The sequence below is a fragment of the Oryzias latipes genome, chromosome 16 (genome assembly GCF_002234675.1).
Source record: "Oryzias latipes chromosome 16, ASM223467v1".
Classification (NCBI taxonomy): Eukaryota; Metazoa; Chordata; class Actinopteri; order Beloniformes; family Adrianichthyidae; genus Oryzias; species Oryzias latipes.
In genome coordinates this window covers 30,876,860-30,893,160 of record NC_019874.2, presented here as the reverse complement: position 1 = coordinate 30,893,160, position 16,301 = coordinate 30,876,860, and the positions used below count along the sequence as shown (strand labels likewise).

General features: G+C 44.1%; 1 protein-coding gene across 1 annotated transcript; it reads right to left on the bottom strand.

Moving 5' to 3' along the window:
- Positions 1-3,890: 3,890 nt before the first annotated feature.
- On the bottom strand, positions 3,891-13,880 carry tmem106b (transmembrane protein 106B). Its single transcript, XM_004078404.4, has 8 exons — positions 13,674-13,880; positions 11,283-11,493; positions 9,667-9,730; positions 9,429-9,588; positions 8,395-8,535; positions 8,273-8,322; positions 8,149-8,202; positions 3,891-4,778 (listed from the first exon to the last, which is right to left on the bottom strand). The coding sequence occupies exons 1-8, from the start codon at positions 13,848-13,850 to the stop codon at positions 4,658-4,660; spliced, it is 978 nt and encodes a 325-aa protein (XP_004078452.2). The 5' UTR covers positions 13,851-13,880; the 3' UTR covers positions 3,891-4,657.
- Between the last annotated feature and the right edge of the window lie 2,421 nt (positions 13,881-16,301).

Genomic DNA, 16,301 nt, shown 5'->3' with positions numbered 1-16,301 from the left:
GACAGCAGACCGCATCCTCCAGCTGATGAGCAGGGTCATCCAGCTTCCCAGTGGGAATAAACTGCCATTAGTCACCACTGTTTTTTTAGCAGCTCGCTTGGTCTTCCACCTTCCAAAAGGTCGTGGGGAGCATCGATGGCTGCCACTGAAGAATAAAGGCTCTAATGCCAAATTTATAGATATTTTTGTTGGGAATCCAGGATCCAGGAATCACGGGTTCTACGTAAAAGCCCAATTTATGTAAATAAAACATTACCCACCTGAAGGATCCTTTTGGGTGATGGTGGGTATCCCTGAATTGCACATCCCATCACACTGCTGACACCCTACAGGGAACCCATGAGGAATGCGCTTGAGGCCCGTTACAACCATGGCACGCTCTGTGGTGGAGAGAGCATTTGGCATTAAAGAAGAAAGAATAAAGAAAGTGCTACTTTCTGTCACAAACCTAGGTGTGCGAAATTTGTTCTTTGACCCATCCCCTGGGGGAGCGGTGAGCTGCAGACGAGCTGAAGACGAGGAGGAAAGCAATATTTCTGGGGGCACTGGAAGTAAAACAAACCTTTGCAATGAAAATCATTGCCTGCAGTTCAATTCTGCACAATCTGTGCATCAGTGAAGGGGACTGCTTGGAGACACAGATGTTGGGCCACAGCAGGACGACACCAGGAACCATCAGGATGAGCAAAGTGGCGTCCGTCTGCGAGGACAAATTTCTGCTTTCCTTTCAGCTCCAACTGTGCCACACGTGACTCTGGAGGACCACAATTATTGTTAACATGTATAAAAATGAATGTTAACATCTAAAAACAAAATTGTAAATATGTACATCTGATATTTATATAAAAATCCTTTTGAGATTGTTAAAAATGGCTCAGGTTTAAATAATACATGTAAATAATTCATTTTTGTTCATGCATTTATTAACCTAATTGGAAAAACGACGACGACATTACATTTTTTGAACAATATTTTCAACTCAAGTAAGCTTAACGGACTCTCCTGTCTCTCTTCCTCCCTTCTTGCCCTTTCCTCCTCTCTCCTTTGACTCTTTCAACAAAAACCTTTACCCCAATATGACAACCATTGACCGTTTATTAACAAATGAAGACAAATCTGATCAAGTGTCTCTTACTCCGACCCATCCGGCATGAGCTTGCCTGAAAACAACCAGGCTATCTTTCTCCATCAACAGATGGATCAGATTTTCTTCATCCTCGTCTGTCCCTACATATTTAAACACATTTGAAACATGTGTTAATAACTTATGACTACGGTTAGAAGTCACTGCTTTTTGATGTAATATCTACAGCGTTTGTTTTTAGCCTTCGGCGCTAATTCGCGTTAGCTTTAGCATTACCGAAATTGATGAGCTTCAAAACAATGTAGGTTGTTGATTGAAGAATATAACATATTACACGTCATCTTACGTCTTTACAAATATATTTTACAACCGATACTTGATACTTTTAAAAATACTTACATGTTTCGGTTGTCTTCCTTGCGCAACCGTCCACCATTTTCGAATAATTCAGACGCAATGCATTGTGGCTCATACGCATTGCATTCTGGTCAATATTCGCCAATCGAATGAGCATCGATCCACACTGGTTTTTCGTAGAGACTTCTGGGAAATTTCTAGTGCACTCGATTTTTGAACTGTAGATCCGGACACCCCTTAAAACAAGGTTCAGTCTGCTGTCATCACATCTCAGGATCTTCAAAGTTTCATCTTCATAAACCAGATAAGGTCTCGATTTTAAAATGTTTGTACCAACTTTAGGTATTTTGCTAATTTTTCTGTGATTTGCTAATGCATCATTACTGTGAGGAGGCGTCACTCTGCATTAAATTATGTTCTATGTTTTAAAACAGCACATCACCCCCGCTGTTCTAAAGCTGCAATCACCTGAAATGCGATGCTTTCTGAAAAGAAAAAAGGTTCTGCATCAGAGAGGAAGCTTTCTGTTGCAATATTGACTGCTGCTGCAAAGAAAATCCGTATTTTTTTTTTTTTTTTGCAAAAAAACCCCCCAAAAAACTGAGGACCACAAATTTAGTTCTGAGATCCAACCAGTTTTGACAGGCCAGATGAATTTTCCTGAGCGGAGGCACCAGACGGTGAAACATGTGGAAAAGCCATTTCCTGCTGAAAGGAGCAGCAGACATTCATGAACTGTGCGGTTGGAGGCGGCTGGAACGCCAACAAATCACAGGCGGATGTGGACGTCTGTACTGCGGGGCCCCTCAGAGGCTTCAGGAATCAACATCTTCCTGTAGGAATGTTTTCCATGTTGGGAGTTGAGTTTAAGCAGCGCTCGGTCACAATTATAAGTCTGAAAAAAAAGAAGTTCAACCATGAAAACAGGAAAAAAATGGTCAAAGATTCAGGAGCTTAATCCAAAAGGAAACCAAAAAGCTTCATGTTGAGGGAAATTTACACGGCAGAGAGTGGAAATGTCTAAAATGTCAAATATTTCTGCAATGTAGTCGTCAAACGGCTTTAAAACATGCAGCAGAGAAAAAAGGATAGAAAAAAGAATGATCTTGATGGATGGATACTTTGTTCATTTAGGGTATAAAATAAATAAGTGTTGAAATTGTTAAAACCAGAATAAATAAATAAAAATCACGTGACGACAGCACAGCAAATTTTAAAATATCCACCATTGCAAAATTTCAGCAGATGCAAAAGAAAATGTTTCTTTTTTTAGTTCATATTTCTTGCCTTTTTGAGGTGTGATCACAATGTTTATATCTCAATTAAACGATGTCATCACTTTTTTAAAAATTGAATTTAAACTGTAAAGAGTCTTTGCAGTTAAGAATTTATTCAATTGTACATGGATTCTTGAGTTATAGATCATGTTTAGTAAACCGTATATTTGATGTCACACTTTATTACGGATCACAAAGTTGTATTTCACAGTTTTTTAACATCCATCTGGAAAAATCTCAGCAGTGGATCGTTAAAATGCATTAAATGAATAAAATCGTTTATGGAAACAATGTTGAGTGTTTTTAAAAATCTGCTTTGTGGACCAGTTTTACCAGGAGACGAAGCTCAGATTTGTTTGATTGGTGCAAATCAAAGTTGGTCTAGGAAGAAGAAAAAAACGTATGTTAAAACATTTATTCACAACCTTTGGGATGGTTGTAAAGCAGGACTGAATGAAGGACTGAATCTGTTCACTTAGTTCACCAGCCACACATCTACTCCAGAACAGAGAAAAGGCAGTCTGGACGAAGAGACCGGGCCGTCTCCTGTGGACGTTGGTATGAAGGCATCTGCTCAAGTCATCAGAACAGCTCCCGTCCGTCTTCTGTGAGGTCCGGCTCAGGGGTCTGGACCACAGTACGCTCTTAGAACTCACCTTTTCATGAAGACTGAACTTTAAAGGCAATGCAGCTTTAGACGCAGAAATAAGTTTAAAACAAGGCGTATGACTGTAAAAAACAAAAGAAAATCTCCTCTGAAAAGCTCAAGTCTGCAGGCTGAAGCAGACCTGCACTGAGAAAACCACTTTATTCTGAGCGGAAAATAACTAGATGGAGCTGCAGTGGACTGGAATAACAACACAAGGTGGAGTTTCTTTGGAAAGAAAACACAAGACACGCACTAAATATTCCCTTTTCCCTCCCCCAACATTGTTTCTGGAAGGTAGGTCTTTAAAATCCCTGTAAAATAATGATCATTAAAAGTGAAAAACAAAATAAAAAAGTAGATAAAGTCCTTATTTATCAAGAAAATGTCAAATATTATGTTCAACAATAAATCTTTGATTATTTTATAAATATTTGGAGAAATGGATGCATTTTGTCTTGCGGATCCTTACTAGTTAACAGTTTGACTCTGTCGCCCCCTGGTGTCCACATTCAGAATGACAGCACCCGTTTTGAATGAGTTTATTTTCAGCTTCATGCGTTAAAACCACAAAACCACTGCATAGATGTTAAGGGGGGGGGGGGGGGGGGGGGTGTCGACGTGGACGCAGTCCTCTGGAGAGCAGCAGCTTCAGAGAGTTGAACCGGTAAGAAAAGTTACATGGAGTTGGTTTTTATTGTCTACGTAAACACAAAACAAAACCTCAGGAGAGAACTTCAATGTCTTTAAAAACAGCAAACACATCACAGCTGCTAAGCCGACCCACGAAAACGGAAGCAGGTTAAAGGAAGTCAAGATTCTCAAAAGCGAAAACAAACCCGTCCATCACCAGCATTTGTCTGGAAACATCTCTTCATCTTAAACGGATTAAAAACGCTCTAAAACTCGGTTCTGTACCATTTTAATCCGTTCACTTCAGGAGGAAAAACAGGGTCTATATTGCACTAAACGACATCAACCATGAAGGGAATAACGGAAAAGTTCAGTGGTTTGACTCCCACCGCATCCAAATCCTGGTCTTTCTACATTTCTCTGAGGAAGAGGAGGACTGGGGGGGGGGGGGTCTTCCTCGTTCTCTGCTGATGGAGCCTAAAGTGCCAAACGTTTGCTTCGTTAGGACGAGGATTCGGGAATGTGCCGTCTGCAGTTCTGTGGGACTAAACTAAAGAGCGGACAGTGGTTGGGGGGTTTGAAGGGGCTCTGTTCAAACGAAGCAGATGAGAGGCCCCCGCTGTCGGCGCCGTCCCGGGCGGGGCGGGAGAAGCCCCGCCCTCACTGGTAGACCTGCACGTTCCCGTGGAGGGAGGTGGTGTTGCCCCCACAGTCCACATACTGGTACATCTCCTGAGAGACCTGCTCCGTGTGGCCGAAGTACGAGGTGGTCACCGTCACCCTGGAGACAAAGACGGAGTCGGTCCCAGAAGAAACAAAAACATCGCATTCTTCACGTTAGATAAACGCTTTTCAGTGACAGGAGACGCTCCAGACTGAGCTCTGACTCTCTGGGGGCAAATCAGTCAATAAAAAACCAGGGGGGTATTCCAGAAAGCAGCTTATGCTAGTTACTAGGGTTGGGCGATGTCCCCTAATTTGGCCGTTGACGATGTTTGCTGTCAACCATCGGGATGGACGATGACATCGTCGGGGGGGGGGGATTTTTACATTTTTCGTTCTTATATAACTGCTATTCGTTATTTTGCTTTTTTCATTTTATTTCCCAACTAATGACTAATCCGCGATGATCCAGTATAAACTGAGGGAAGTGACTTTAACAGAAAAAGTAACAAGCAAGATAGAAAAGAAGTGTAGTCGCTCCCGCACTTAACTAGTGAAGTGGACCGGCGGAGCGCGGACTTAAAGCTTTGTGTTTGATGGGAGGGGGGTACATGAGCGGTATGTGTGGGAGATTTAAGACTGCGATCCGTCCCGCAGCTCTAGGGGTACAAGCAACCGAACTCAGAACCGGGTCTAAACGTGTGTCTGAGCACAGCTCGGATCGTCAGCAGACACAGCGGTTTGAGCATCAAAGCAGAAATGTCGCTCAGTCCTTAGAAAACATTCAAACAATCACGTGGATTTGTGTTTCCAGTCGTGTCCCGACTAAATAAAGGCTGATGTTATTCTTACACGTTTACGTGCAGCGCCACCCAAAGCTAATGTTGTTAGCCCGTGTTAGCATACTGCTAATCCTGGCTACGTTCAGAAAAAGCACTGACCACACGGATTAAAATTCAAATGATGAGCGAACAGGTGTTTCATAATAACCGTAACATTTTTAAAAGCACGTTTAGAAGATCATCTCGTATTTTACCGAGCTGACATGTCAATATATATAGCCGCTCGGTGCTGTTATCATTTTGTATTGAATTGTTACATTCAATAAAGTTTGGAAAAAAAGCCGCTCGGCGGAAGTTGTATCCCCTTCCGGTTTTCAAACTGCGCATGTGCGAATACTGCGCATGTGCGAATGATTTATTCCGACCGAAAGTGTGACCTTAGTGAACGTTTTTATATTCTGAAAACATTTTTCTGGGCCCATCTACACGGTTGGATTCCAATCCGACCATTGATCCCATCAAGATATTTTGTACATGTAACCGCGGCTTATGGTGTCGACGCGCAACGTGGCGGGGGCGTGGCATCACGATGGTGGTCTCTCCATCGGGATGTCAGTCACCCATCACGATGGTCGATGATATCGTCCATCGGCACAACCCTACTAGTTACCACGGTAAATTTTGAGGCTAAGGAAGTGGATAACCTCAGCTTTAGGTTCCAAAAACAGAGGTATGTTTCAGGGTATGTCATGTTGCCATAGCAAGCCGTATTACTTTTTTGATGGACATATAATCTCACGCCGCTGGTTGGCGACAGGGTGTAGCCGACCCCGCCCCGCAGGAGCCGGGAGTGGCTCCAGAAACCATGAAAGGGATGTAGCGGGTTTAGAAAATGACTGGAAGGCCGGTCTGCCGAAGAAGTGTTCAATCCTTTCCTCCTTTTATTATTAGTCTATTTTGAAAATTATTGTATTTTAAAAAATGACTGGATGCGGGTGCTAAATTAGTCCAGTAGGGACTGATTATGTATAATTAGTTCATGATTCATTGTACTAATTATTTATTTAGATATGCAAGTGACCCCCCCACCCGGCGTTTTTTTTTGCTGTGTCTGGCGGTATTTAGGAGACTTTTGGGCTGGAAAACTGTGATACTATCTGGCAACACTGGCTGCACTTTAGTTTTTTCGTTCCTCCTTTTCTTCACTTCCCGTCTGAATTTAGACTGTCGGGTTTTAGTTTGTTTTCTCGCCTGCAGATCATCAAACTGCACTATAGTTCACCTTTTTTCTGTCATCAGCTCCCCGCTACCAACATCCTGTCCGCCAGGCGGCGGAGGGGCGGGGCCGAGCCCTGGAAGCCTCCACCGCGCGCTGAAGCAAACAACTATCTTCAGATTCCTGAAAGTCGCAGCGCGTCTGAGAGGTGATCACGCCGAAGTAATCACGCCGTCGGCTCTGCAGGTTTGACTAAACTCCGCCTTCAGGAGACCTTTTCATTTCTTTGTCATCAAAATGACAAATTAACGTTTCAAACATTCAGATTGTTTGAACTCTGAAAAGCCAAAAAGCTTTTGGTCGTCTTTGTTTGGGACGTTTCCTCTTTGATGAACATTTCTAACCACGGCGTTCTAAAGGATCTGGAGCCGCCAAACAGACCCGGTTTAAAGGGACCGTTTCTTGTTTTTCCCCCCTCACAAAAATGAAGCACTTTCCTTCATTTCAACTGTCAGGAGTGGGGATGGGACCCGAACCGACTGTGCCGACCTGGTCATGGCACCGACCTGTGCAGACTTATCAGAACCAAATAAAAATGCTGCGTGGTTACGGACCCGTCAATCACTGCATTCCGTTCAAACTTGGTGCACAATTCTAGCCAATCATTGGACCTTTCTGGCCGTTGTGGGCGGGCTGTATAGGTAGGCGGAGTGAGCAAAGGTTTGGCTGTACTCCACAAGCCACCTGATGGATAAGCAATGCAAAAAAAAAAAAAAAAAAAAAAGAGACGGTTGTCATGGCGATAAGCTGCTAGATTTGAACGTGTTTTCCCAGCAGGTGGAAGTAATGATGTACCGTGTTCAGAAGCCGAATTAAGGTTAATCTTTCACAGTCTCTCCGATTTTTATTTGTGCAGTTTGCAGGACTTTTTTTTTCTAGTAACGGTTCGTATTCTGCATCCTGATTGGCTTTTGACATTGTCAATCAATCTCCTCTGTGCCGTGTCTCCTGTATAACATGCGTTCAGTGTGTCTATCGTATCCATCTGTCCAGTTCTGATCCGATCCGGATTCCAGCTCAGACCAGGAAAACAAAGACGTTCGTGGATCTATTGGTCGGAAAGGATGCATCAGAATGGGGCGGAGCAGAGAGCTTGTGGCCCCGCCCAGCATAGTTTTCTACGCCACTTCATCTGCTCCAGATTCACAATAATTTTATTAAAAAAATACACAGAAATAAATTAGATTATTTTCATAAATGTCCTCCATCCTCAGACAAAAGGACATAAAAAAACCACCATGTACGTCAGAATGGCTCTCTAGTGTTTTTTTGGGGGGGATGTTTTTTGTTCATTTTTGAAGCACCATTTAGGCACCAGAATCGTTTAAAAGTATCGGTTCGGCACTGGATAAAAGCCAAACGGAGCAGCAGCTGGAAAAGCTGTGAAGCCATGAGTTCTATGGCAGGAGAGGACAAAGGCGCGTACTCACTGCATCATGACCACGATGTTGTGAACTTTGATGGTCGGTAAGGTGCAGTAGTCACTGGAAGAGAAGGATCTCAGGTGTGAGGAGACGTTCAGGCTCGGACTGACGTTTCTTCACACATACTCACAACATGTAGCTCATCTCATCGGCAATGACGGTGGGAACAGTGTAGTCCAGCTGCAAGAAAGCCTTCGTGAGAACTTCAGGAGCAAACTGCTGTAGACGCGCCGCGTGGAGTTCAGCTCCTACCTGCTGCTCGCCCAGAGGAACGATCCCCGTGACGTTGTTGAACTTGGCTTTGCCGATCACCGTCTTGGAGAACTGGACCTGAGCCGTGATGCTGGTCACTGATATGGAGTAGTAGTTGTTGTTGGTGATGTTCAAGGTGCTCTGGAGGCAAGAGGACAGGGGGGGACGAGCGATCATTAGGGTGACGGACATCAGTTCTCATGACTACGCTTCTTCACCTGAGACCGAAAAGGAAAAAAAAACCTGAACTTCATGACCACAGACATTTTCCACTCAAGCATCCCGTCAGCTGATAACTTATGAGCCTCTCAGGAAACAGAAACAGTTCCTTCCTGTCTGATGTGATCAAAGCAGCAGTGTCTGATGGTCGCATCGCAGCAGCGCCGTCACACAGACACCTCAGACCACAGCTCGCCTAAATGCTGATGGCGGCTGGAAACGATCAGGACTTTGAGCCGCAGCCGTTCTTAAACCAGTACTTTTGAAATGGTTCCGGTCCCTAAACGCCGCACGAACCGGCGCTTCAAAAGTGGAAAAAAAAAAAAAAAAAAAAAAACAGAAGTGATTTTTTCCAAAAACATTGAAGTGTGATGAAACAGTGTGACAGGGTGAAGGAGAGCGCTTGAATGCGCCTAAGATGTTTTACTTCCTTCTTTCTGACAGTCTGAGGTGCATCATGCATTTCACCGCCCATCGCCATGACAACGGTCTTTTGGAGCAGTGTACATGTCATTCTGATGAGTCTGGTCACTGAATTACAGTTTTTTTTCTGTGGAGTACAAACTTTCACTCTCATCGCCTTTAGTGTTTTGACTGAAGCTCCACCCTCATACATGATCCCGCCCACAATCGCTGGAAGGGTAAAACGATTGCAAACCTTATTGAATGAAATGACAGAAGCACTAAATGTGTTTTTAATCCAGTATTGGTAGTTCTGCATGCATCGGGACCGGTACCAACTTGGCACAGAGTTTGGTACTCGGCCCTCGTCTCTTTCAAGTCTCGACAGGCGACCGCAGCCCGCGCGTCCTCACCGTGATGTTCAGGTAGACGATCCTCTTGCCTTGGTCGTAGGAGACGTAGGCGGACTTCACTCCCACATAGGTGACGTCGATGGAGCGCGGGAACAGGAAGAACACGGCCAGGCCGGACAGCAGCAGGCAGAGGGTCACCGATATGGTGACGTAGAGCTTCCTGAAGGCGAAGGGAGACAGGAATGAGACCCTGAAAGCAGCTGATGCCTTCCAGGCCCGTCGTGCAGAGCAGACTCACGTCCTGCTGGGTCGGAGCCGCTGATCGCTGTACGGGATCAGAGCCACCAGCTGGTTCTCCTGACCTGGAAGCAGAGCACAGGAGGGTTACAGGACGCTCTCTTTTACTCAACCTTTTGACCCCAGAAGGTCCTGAATTAACTGACAGCTGTCACCATCAACACAATCAATGAGCACAGAAAGATTTACCAACTTAAAGAAGCGAACATTTGCACAGTTTTTACTGGTCGTGTTGATAAAACTCGCTTTTCGTCATACACACGCAAATGTTTTATGTATGAAATTCTCGGCTGGTCGGTGGACATGAGGGCAGCGCGGTGATGTCAGGGGGCAACCATGCAGTCCAGATTCAGAGAAAGCTTCTGATTGCTGGATTGCTTGAGGTCAGAGGTTTCTGCTGCTCGCCATGCGAGCGCGCTTAAACGGCGGTTCCTCTGAGAGGAACGGAGCTGCACAGACCGCATCAATGCATTTCTGCGTCCAACAGGACGTCAACTCCAATGTGTCTTTTCCTGAAGACACACCTAACTGAAAGAACGTCGGCTTCCCTTCTGCTTTCTGGTACTCGTGCCAAAGCTGGCACGTTTGACCACGCTTGGGTTTTTGCAGACAAAGCCGCCGCCTGTGCAGAGACAGACGACAGCAGGACAATAACAGGATGGAGGGAACATTCCTGGACCAATCTCTGACAACAACAACCTGAAGCCTCACGTGGAAAAGGAGCCTGTTCAGAGGCTGAAGCTTAGAGCTTTCTGAAACATCGAGAACTAAACCAGTTGTTCTCAAACTGTGGGGAGGAATCTCAGCGGCGGCACACGTCACCCGGTGGGACATGGCTGGGAAGTGTGTGTGTGTGTGTGTGTGGGGTGGGGGGGGGGGGGGGGGGGGGGGGGGCAATATTTGGACGTCTGAATTTTATTTGGAACATAAACAGACCGCACTTCAGGATCGCACATCGTCTCACGTCACTAACAATAACCTAATCCTAACCGTGACATTTGAAGACGTAATGTTTGTTGTTTACTGCGGTTTTAACGTCTTCAAAGAACGGTAATGGACGTTGATGCATTTCACACATGCAACCGGTGAGGATTGGATACCTACAGCTGCCTTTGTCTGCAACTGTGATCAGATTGGCTGAAGAATGGAGAAAAGCATGTAGAATGGATGTAAAGCCTCAACGCCCCCCCAGTCTGAGAACATACAAAGTGAATGATCCTTTATCTCATTGATTTATACTTTTATGAAGGATCTTTCACTTTGTTCACGTCTTCCTGCAGGATTCTGTCTCAAATATTTCCCAGACAGCAGAGCTCAGTACGACTGGCTGACAGATCCATGAATGCAGCAGCAGCAGCTGGTTGGAGCTGCTGAGGAGGATCAGTCCATTGAAATCACATCAGGATGAGGTTCACAGCACAAACTCCCCCTGAATTCTGCTGGGGGTGAAGAAGGTGAAGAGAGGGAGCATCCCCTCATGGGGCAGAAGGCGTGGAGAGGAGACATCCCCAGAGAACCACTGAACTAAAGTGTTCCATAGGAAGGAGAACCTCAGAACTTAAAGTTCGACGCTCAGCCTGTTGTGACCTGAACTTTCATGTTGCAGTTGGAAGTTACCTCGGGGGATCCTGCCGGTGCCTTGGCATGTGGGGCACGTGACGCTGTCCCGCCCGGTGAACTCCACGTACGGAAACTGGGACACATCTCCGTTTTTGCCGTCATCCTCGCCCGGGCCGTCTCTGCACTCGCCGTCCGCCGTCAGGGCATCTTGACTCTCACCCTTGTGTTTGGTCAGGTGTGACTGGGCCTTGCCCATGGCTGCGGTTCTCTGTGAGAAGCAGTGAGGGTCAGAGGTCAGAGTGGGAGGAGCTGCAGCCCGTTGTGTTCTTGCTACAAACACAGATCCTCTGTCTTTTAACCAGAGGTTCTGTTAAAATAATAAAACCATAAAGCTGAATAATCATCACTTCTTTCTAGGGGTTGTAACAGTTTAACAACCATTGGATTCATATCAACCTGTGGTTGCCGATCTGATTCATAGTTGGTGTCGGTTCATTTTGAACGATCCGATTCTCTGACCTAAAACGGATCCAGGACATCTTTAGCCAAAACTCCAACCAGTGTGACTCAGAGAGAAATAGCTGCTACTGAACAGAGCAGGTGAACTTTTCTAGATTTCTCGCATTTCTTTCCGTTTCTCTTAAGTCTATGGTTTCAGTTTTTAGCCTGCCAGAGTGGGAGGGAACACTTGAACTTGTCGCCCCTTCGGTTGGTTTGATTCACGCCTTACTTTGAAGAGCAGACTGAAGAAATTCTGAACTTTGAGCTGAGAGTCACGCGTTCAGATTTCAATGTTTGTCTTTGTTTCTTATCACGTTTCACACAAAAACACAGAAATGCACAAAACCATCGGCCATTATATGTTTTGAACTACCATCTTTACAACTAAATCCGTTTTTCCAGAACTTATTTCAGTAAACTGACGTTTTCCATCTATGAAAAACACTTGAGAATGAAAACCTTCACTGACACTTTACTTTGAAAATCTATTTACTTCCAGTGACAGCAGCATTCGGTTTGTTTAGTTTATTAAATAAAATCAAACTTTATTTGGGATTTTGGAGCAATAATTATTTTACCTGAAGTGCGCCTTTTACTACAATCTAAAATGTTTATAAATATCACAAAAAACAAATATTTGAACCCCTTTTTTCTGTAATAGATCCCAGATATCCACGTATTCCAAAGGTGTTCCATCCCTAACAGGAATATAGTGAACACAGGCAGAGACATGCCCATTCTGAAGGGTGGAATCTACACAAGATAAACCAGACAAACACATCTGATCAATCTTCTGGATGATTAGATATTGAGCAGGTTTCTAGTTTCATTTCTGCTGTTACCACCAAAGGTTTGGCAGGTTCAGTATTTCGTCAAACTATTTTGGAGGGAGACTCCAAGGTGAAAGGTGAGCGTCTTCTGCTCCATCCTCACATCCTGGGTGGATTACAGGACCTGACTCCATCTTAGGAGTCGCTCTCGGCTCTCCAGAAACCTGCGGCCCGGGTTCTGGTTGGAGTTCTGGTGGGGAACCACAGTGGTGGCCTCCTCCGCCCTCCTGTTCCGAGTTCAGCCTCTCCTGGAGGATGTACCAGGTACCTCCTCTGTCCGTCCTGGGGGAGGATCCCTCCTTCATGTGGGCACACCTGAGGTTTCTTCTATTTTTCCAGAATCCTTTTTGGATGTGCAGTTTAGTTTAGCCATTACCTATTAAATTCTATGTTCTTTAAGATCCATGTTTATTCCATAATTACCGGTATGAAGCCCATTGAGACGATTATTGTTGGAAATATTGGCTATATTAATAAAATTGAATGGAAAAAAAATTAATTGAATTGGAGGATCCATTACTGTGAATAGTTGAATTAGTTCGTGGTGAACTACTTTGATCAAAAGTTAATTCCATTTATGATTTTATGTAATTTATTTTGGACCTTATTTTCAGTTCGTTCAGTTATGAAAAACGAACAAATGTTTAGTTAAAAGATCAAAAGCTGAATCCCTGTTCAAAACGAGTCGGGATTAAGAAAAACAATGAGTTTAGAGGAAAATCTACCGCCAAACGGTCCAATTGGAGCAAACACGGCAGTAATGGAGGAGGACTTCGTCTGTCTGAACACAAACTACTAGCGCCGAACTTCAACGTTTCCGCTGCTACACACCGGGCCCGGTTCTCTAGCACTAAGTTCTCCAGAGCTAAGCACGACCGTTCGGACTAGGTTCGCTGAGACCACACAGCAGCAGACCGACCCACCGGGGACCGGGGACGACGGTCCGGTTAGCACAACAAGAAGAGGGACGCGGCCGCCATGCCGCTGCTGACAACACGGCTACCGAGGCCAAACAGCAAAAAATAAAAACGGCCATTCCCCCCTCCCTAACATCAGGGCCTCCAAAAATTCAATAAATAAATCAAAAGTTGTACCGTGACACCTGTGGAAGGCTTACCTGTGACTGTTTTATCCCGAACAAACTGCCATCCGCGGGCCTAAGCTGTTTGTTACGGTTCTCACGCAGACACCAGGCAGAATAAAGATAGACCCGCCCCCCTCGCTCCTCATTGGACGAACTCGGGGAGAAAACCCTGTGATTGGTTCCCTGAGTTGCTCGCTCCTCAGCAGCCATTGACAGCAGAATCCAAAGATGCAACTGATTAAGAATAATTATGGTCTTCGAAGAGCCGCTTGATGAGCATTAAACGTCCCGTTAGGCTAAACTTTTAGATGAAAGTCCACCAGACAGCACTGACGCGAGCACATTAAAAATCAAAATAAATGTGAGACGAGGAGTCTGTTGATTGTGTGGGAGGGTTTAATAATGAATAAGTAAATGCCACGACTCCATCTAATAAAACAACAGTGAAAAAGTGACAATCGTAACCAGGAATATCACCGAAGCTAATATTTTAACGAAAATTGAGCTTAAAATTACATTTTTGAGTAATTCTTTGTTCAAATTGTTGTGAATCAGGAACAGACGAATGCAATTTCATCATTCAAAGCAGTGAGATTAACAGATTAATTCAATTCAATTTTATTTGTATAGCCTAGAACCACAACAACTGTCATCTCAACGGGCTTCGTGCAGGCAATTGTATGGTAAACTTAAAATCATAAGAATCATGAAGACATACAACTCAATAGGTAAATACTAAACTGAACTAACTAAACAGACTAAATCAAACTGGGCATCCCTGACCTTAGACCCTCCTTCTCAATAAGGAAAAACGGATTCTGGAAAAATAAAAAATAAACCTCAGGGGTGTCCACATGAAGGAGCGATACTCCCCCAGGACGGACAGGCGATGTACCAGAACTCTCAGAGTAGAATTGACTTATCTAACACTACAACTACATGTATAAATAGCTGAGACACAGCCAAGTACAGGAGCAGTAGTAGAGGTGAGCCAGAGACAAGGTTCACGGTCAGGTAGAGGAGCACGGACGAGCCGACTGGAATCTGGAAGCACTCCTGTTCCCCTGGAGGAAAAGAGGGACAGTACATGAATCGCACTGCCCCAAACAGAGGCATGGAGAACTAAATGATAAGTAAATGTTCAAGAATAGAGTAGAAGTAGATGAGACTAGAGGACAGAACCCCAGTGCACCATAGTTACCCCAGCTCAAACTTTTAGCAGCCTACTTACAACTTTATTCTTATTGTTAAGTTTAATTTAAACACATTAACATTAAGTCAAATAATCTCTGAATACTAACTAGTCTGATAACAAGCCTGTCCAAAGAGGAATGTTTTCAGTCTAACTTTGAATGTAGAAACTGAGTCGGCCTCTCTTCCATGAGCTGGGAGTTTATTCCATAAAACAGTGGCTTGGTGGCTAAACGCTCTACCTCCAACCGTACTTTTATTAACTCTAGAAACCACAAGCAGTCCTGCATTTTGCGAACAAAGTTTTCTGTTTGGGTGGTAAGGGACTATGAGGTCTTTAATATAGGATGGGGCCATACCATGTAAGGCCTTATAGGTTAACAGGAAGATTTTGAACTTGATTCTAGAATCGACTGGGAACCAACTTTGATCACTTTTTTATTTGTATTTTTTAAATTTTGACTTAAACTACTGAGTTGAACTTTCTGTCTGGGTTCACAGACTTTTGTTTTTGTTAACATAACATTCAGGGTAAATATCTGTCTGTCTGGACGTTGACAGCTAAGTGTAAAATTTGAATCTGGTTGTTTCACTACACTTTTTTATTGTTTTACTTTAGTATTGTTTTACTCATTCCGAGGCACACGAACTTTACCACACATGTATATTTTTTAATTGTATTAGTGTTTAGTAAAACCTGTTGCCCCTCATCTAAGCCGAAAGTCCTTTGTGGCACATTTAAATGTTAGACTGCAGGTTTGTAACGCAGTGCTGTTCTGAAACACTTATGTTGTCAGATAAGGGATTACTTTTGTACAACAGTAACATATAACTTGTCTTGAATTACAGCTTGGAAGTAACTTGTAGAACCCTGTCTGAAATGGAGAGTAAGCATGTTTGGCAGAATTTCTTTTCTTCCCTTTCTTTTTTTTGATCATTTTAGCTATATCAGTGCCATGAAATGCTGGTACAATCAAGGAAGGTGCATTTTAGAAGCCAAGCATTTCTCATGTGCTTATTTCACATGTTGTTTGGCATCGTTCATCCAGATGATGGCACTGTGTCGCCGTCTGTGAATTCACCGCCCACAGGCCTCCAGTGGTGCTGCAGAGTCCCCTCAATCTTTAAAACCTGTGAGCGAGCAGCAAATTCTACTGATAACAAATGTGTTTTAATCTGTCAGTTTTCAGAGCAGCCAGTCTGATTCATGATGGGAACATTTCAGCTGCTCACAAGAACAGGAGTCAGTTGTGTGCTCAGAGGTGAGCTGCAAGCAGTCAATATTTTATGGTTGTTTTCTGAATTTATGCAGTTTTTGTCAAACTCGGTGACATTTATAAATGGCGGCACAGTACAGTTTGTGTGAAAAATACAGAAAACATGCAAAAATAAATAGGACATGCTTTTTGGCAGTTTTAGCAACACTCTGCTTGGCATCCTGAACAGGTTTGTACCGAAGCCAGAGCTAAA

What these genes read in the sequence shown, in the direction of transcription:
- tmem106b (XM_004078404.4), bottom strand. Translation starts at nt 13,850, where the DNA reads ATGGCTGCTGAGGAGCGAGCAACTCAGGGAACCAATCACAGGGTTTTC. An exon ending in CACCGGCAGGATCCCCCGAG is followed by an intron (nt 9,731 to 11,282) that starts GTAACTTCCAAC and finishes CTCTGCTTCCAG; the next exon opens with GTCAGGAGAACCAGCTGGTG. An exon ending in GATGAGATGAGCTACATGTT is followed by an intron (nt 8,203 to 8,272) that starts GTGAGTATGTGT and finishes CTTCTCTTCCAG; the next exon opens with TGACTACTGCACCTTACCGA.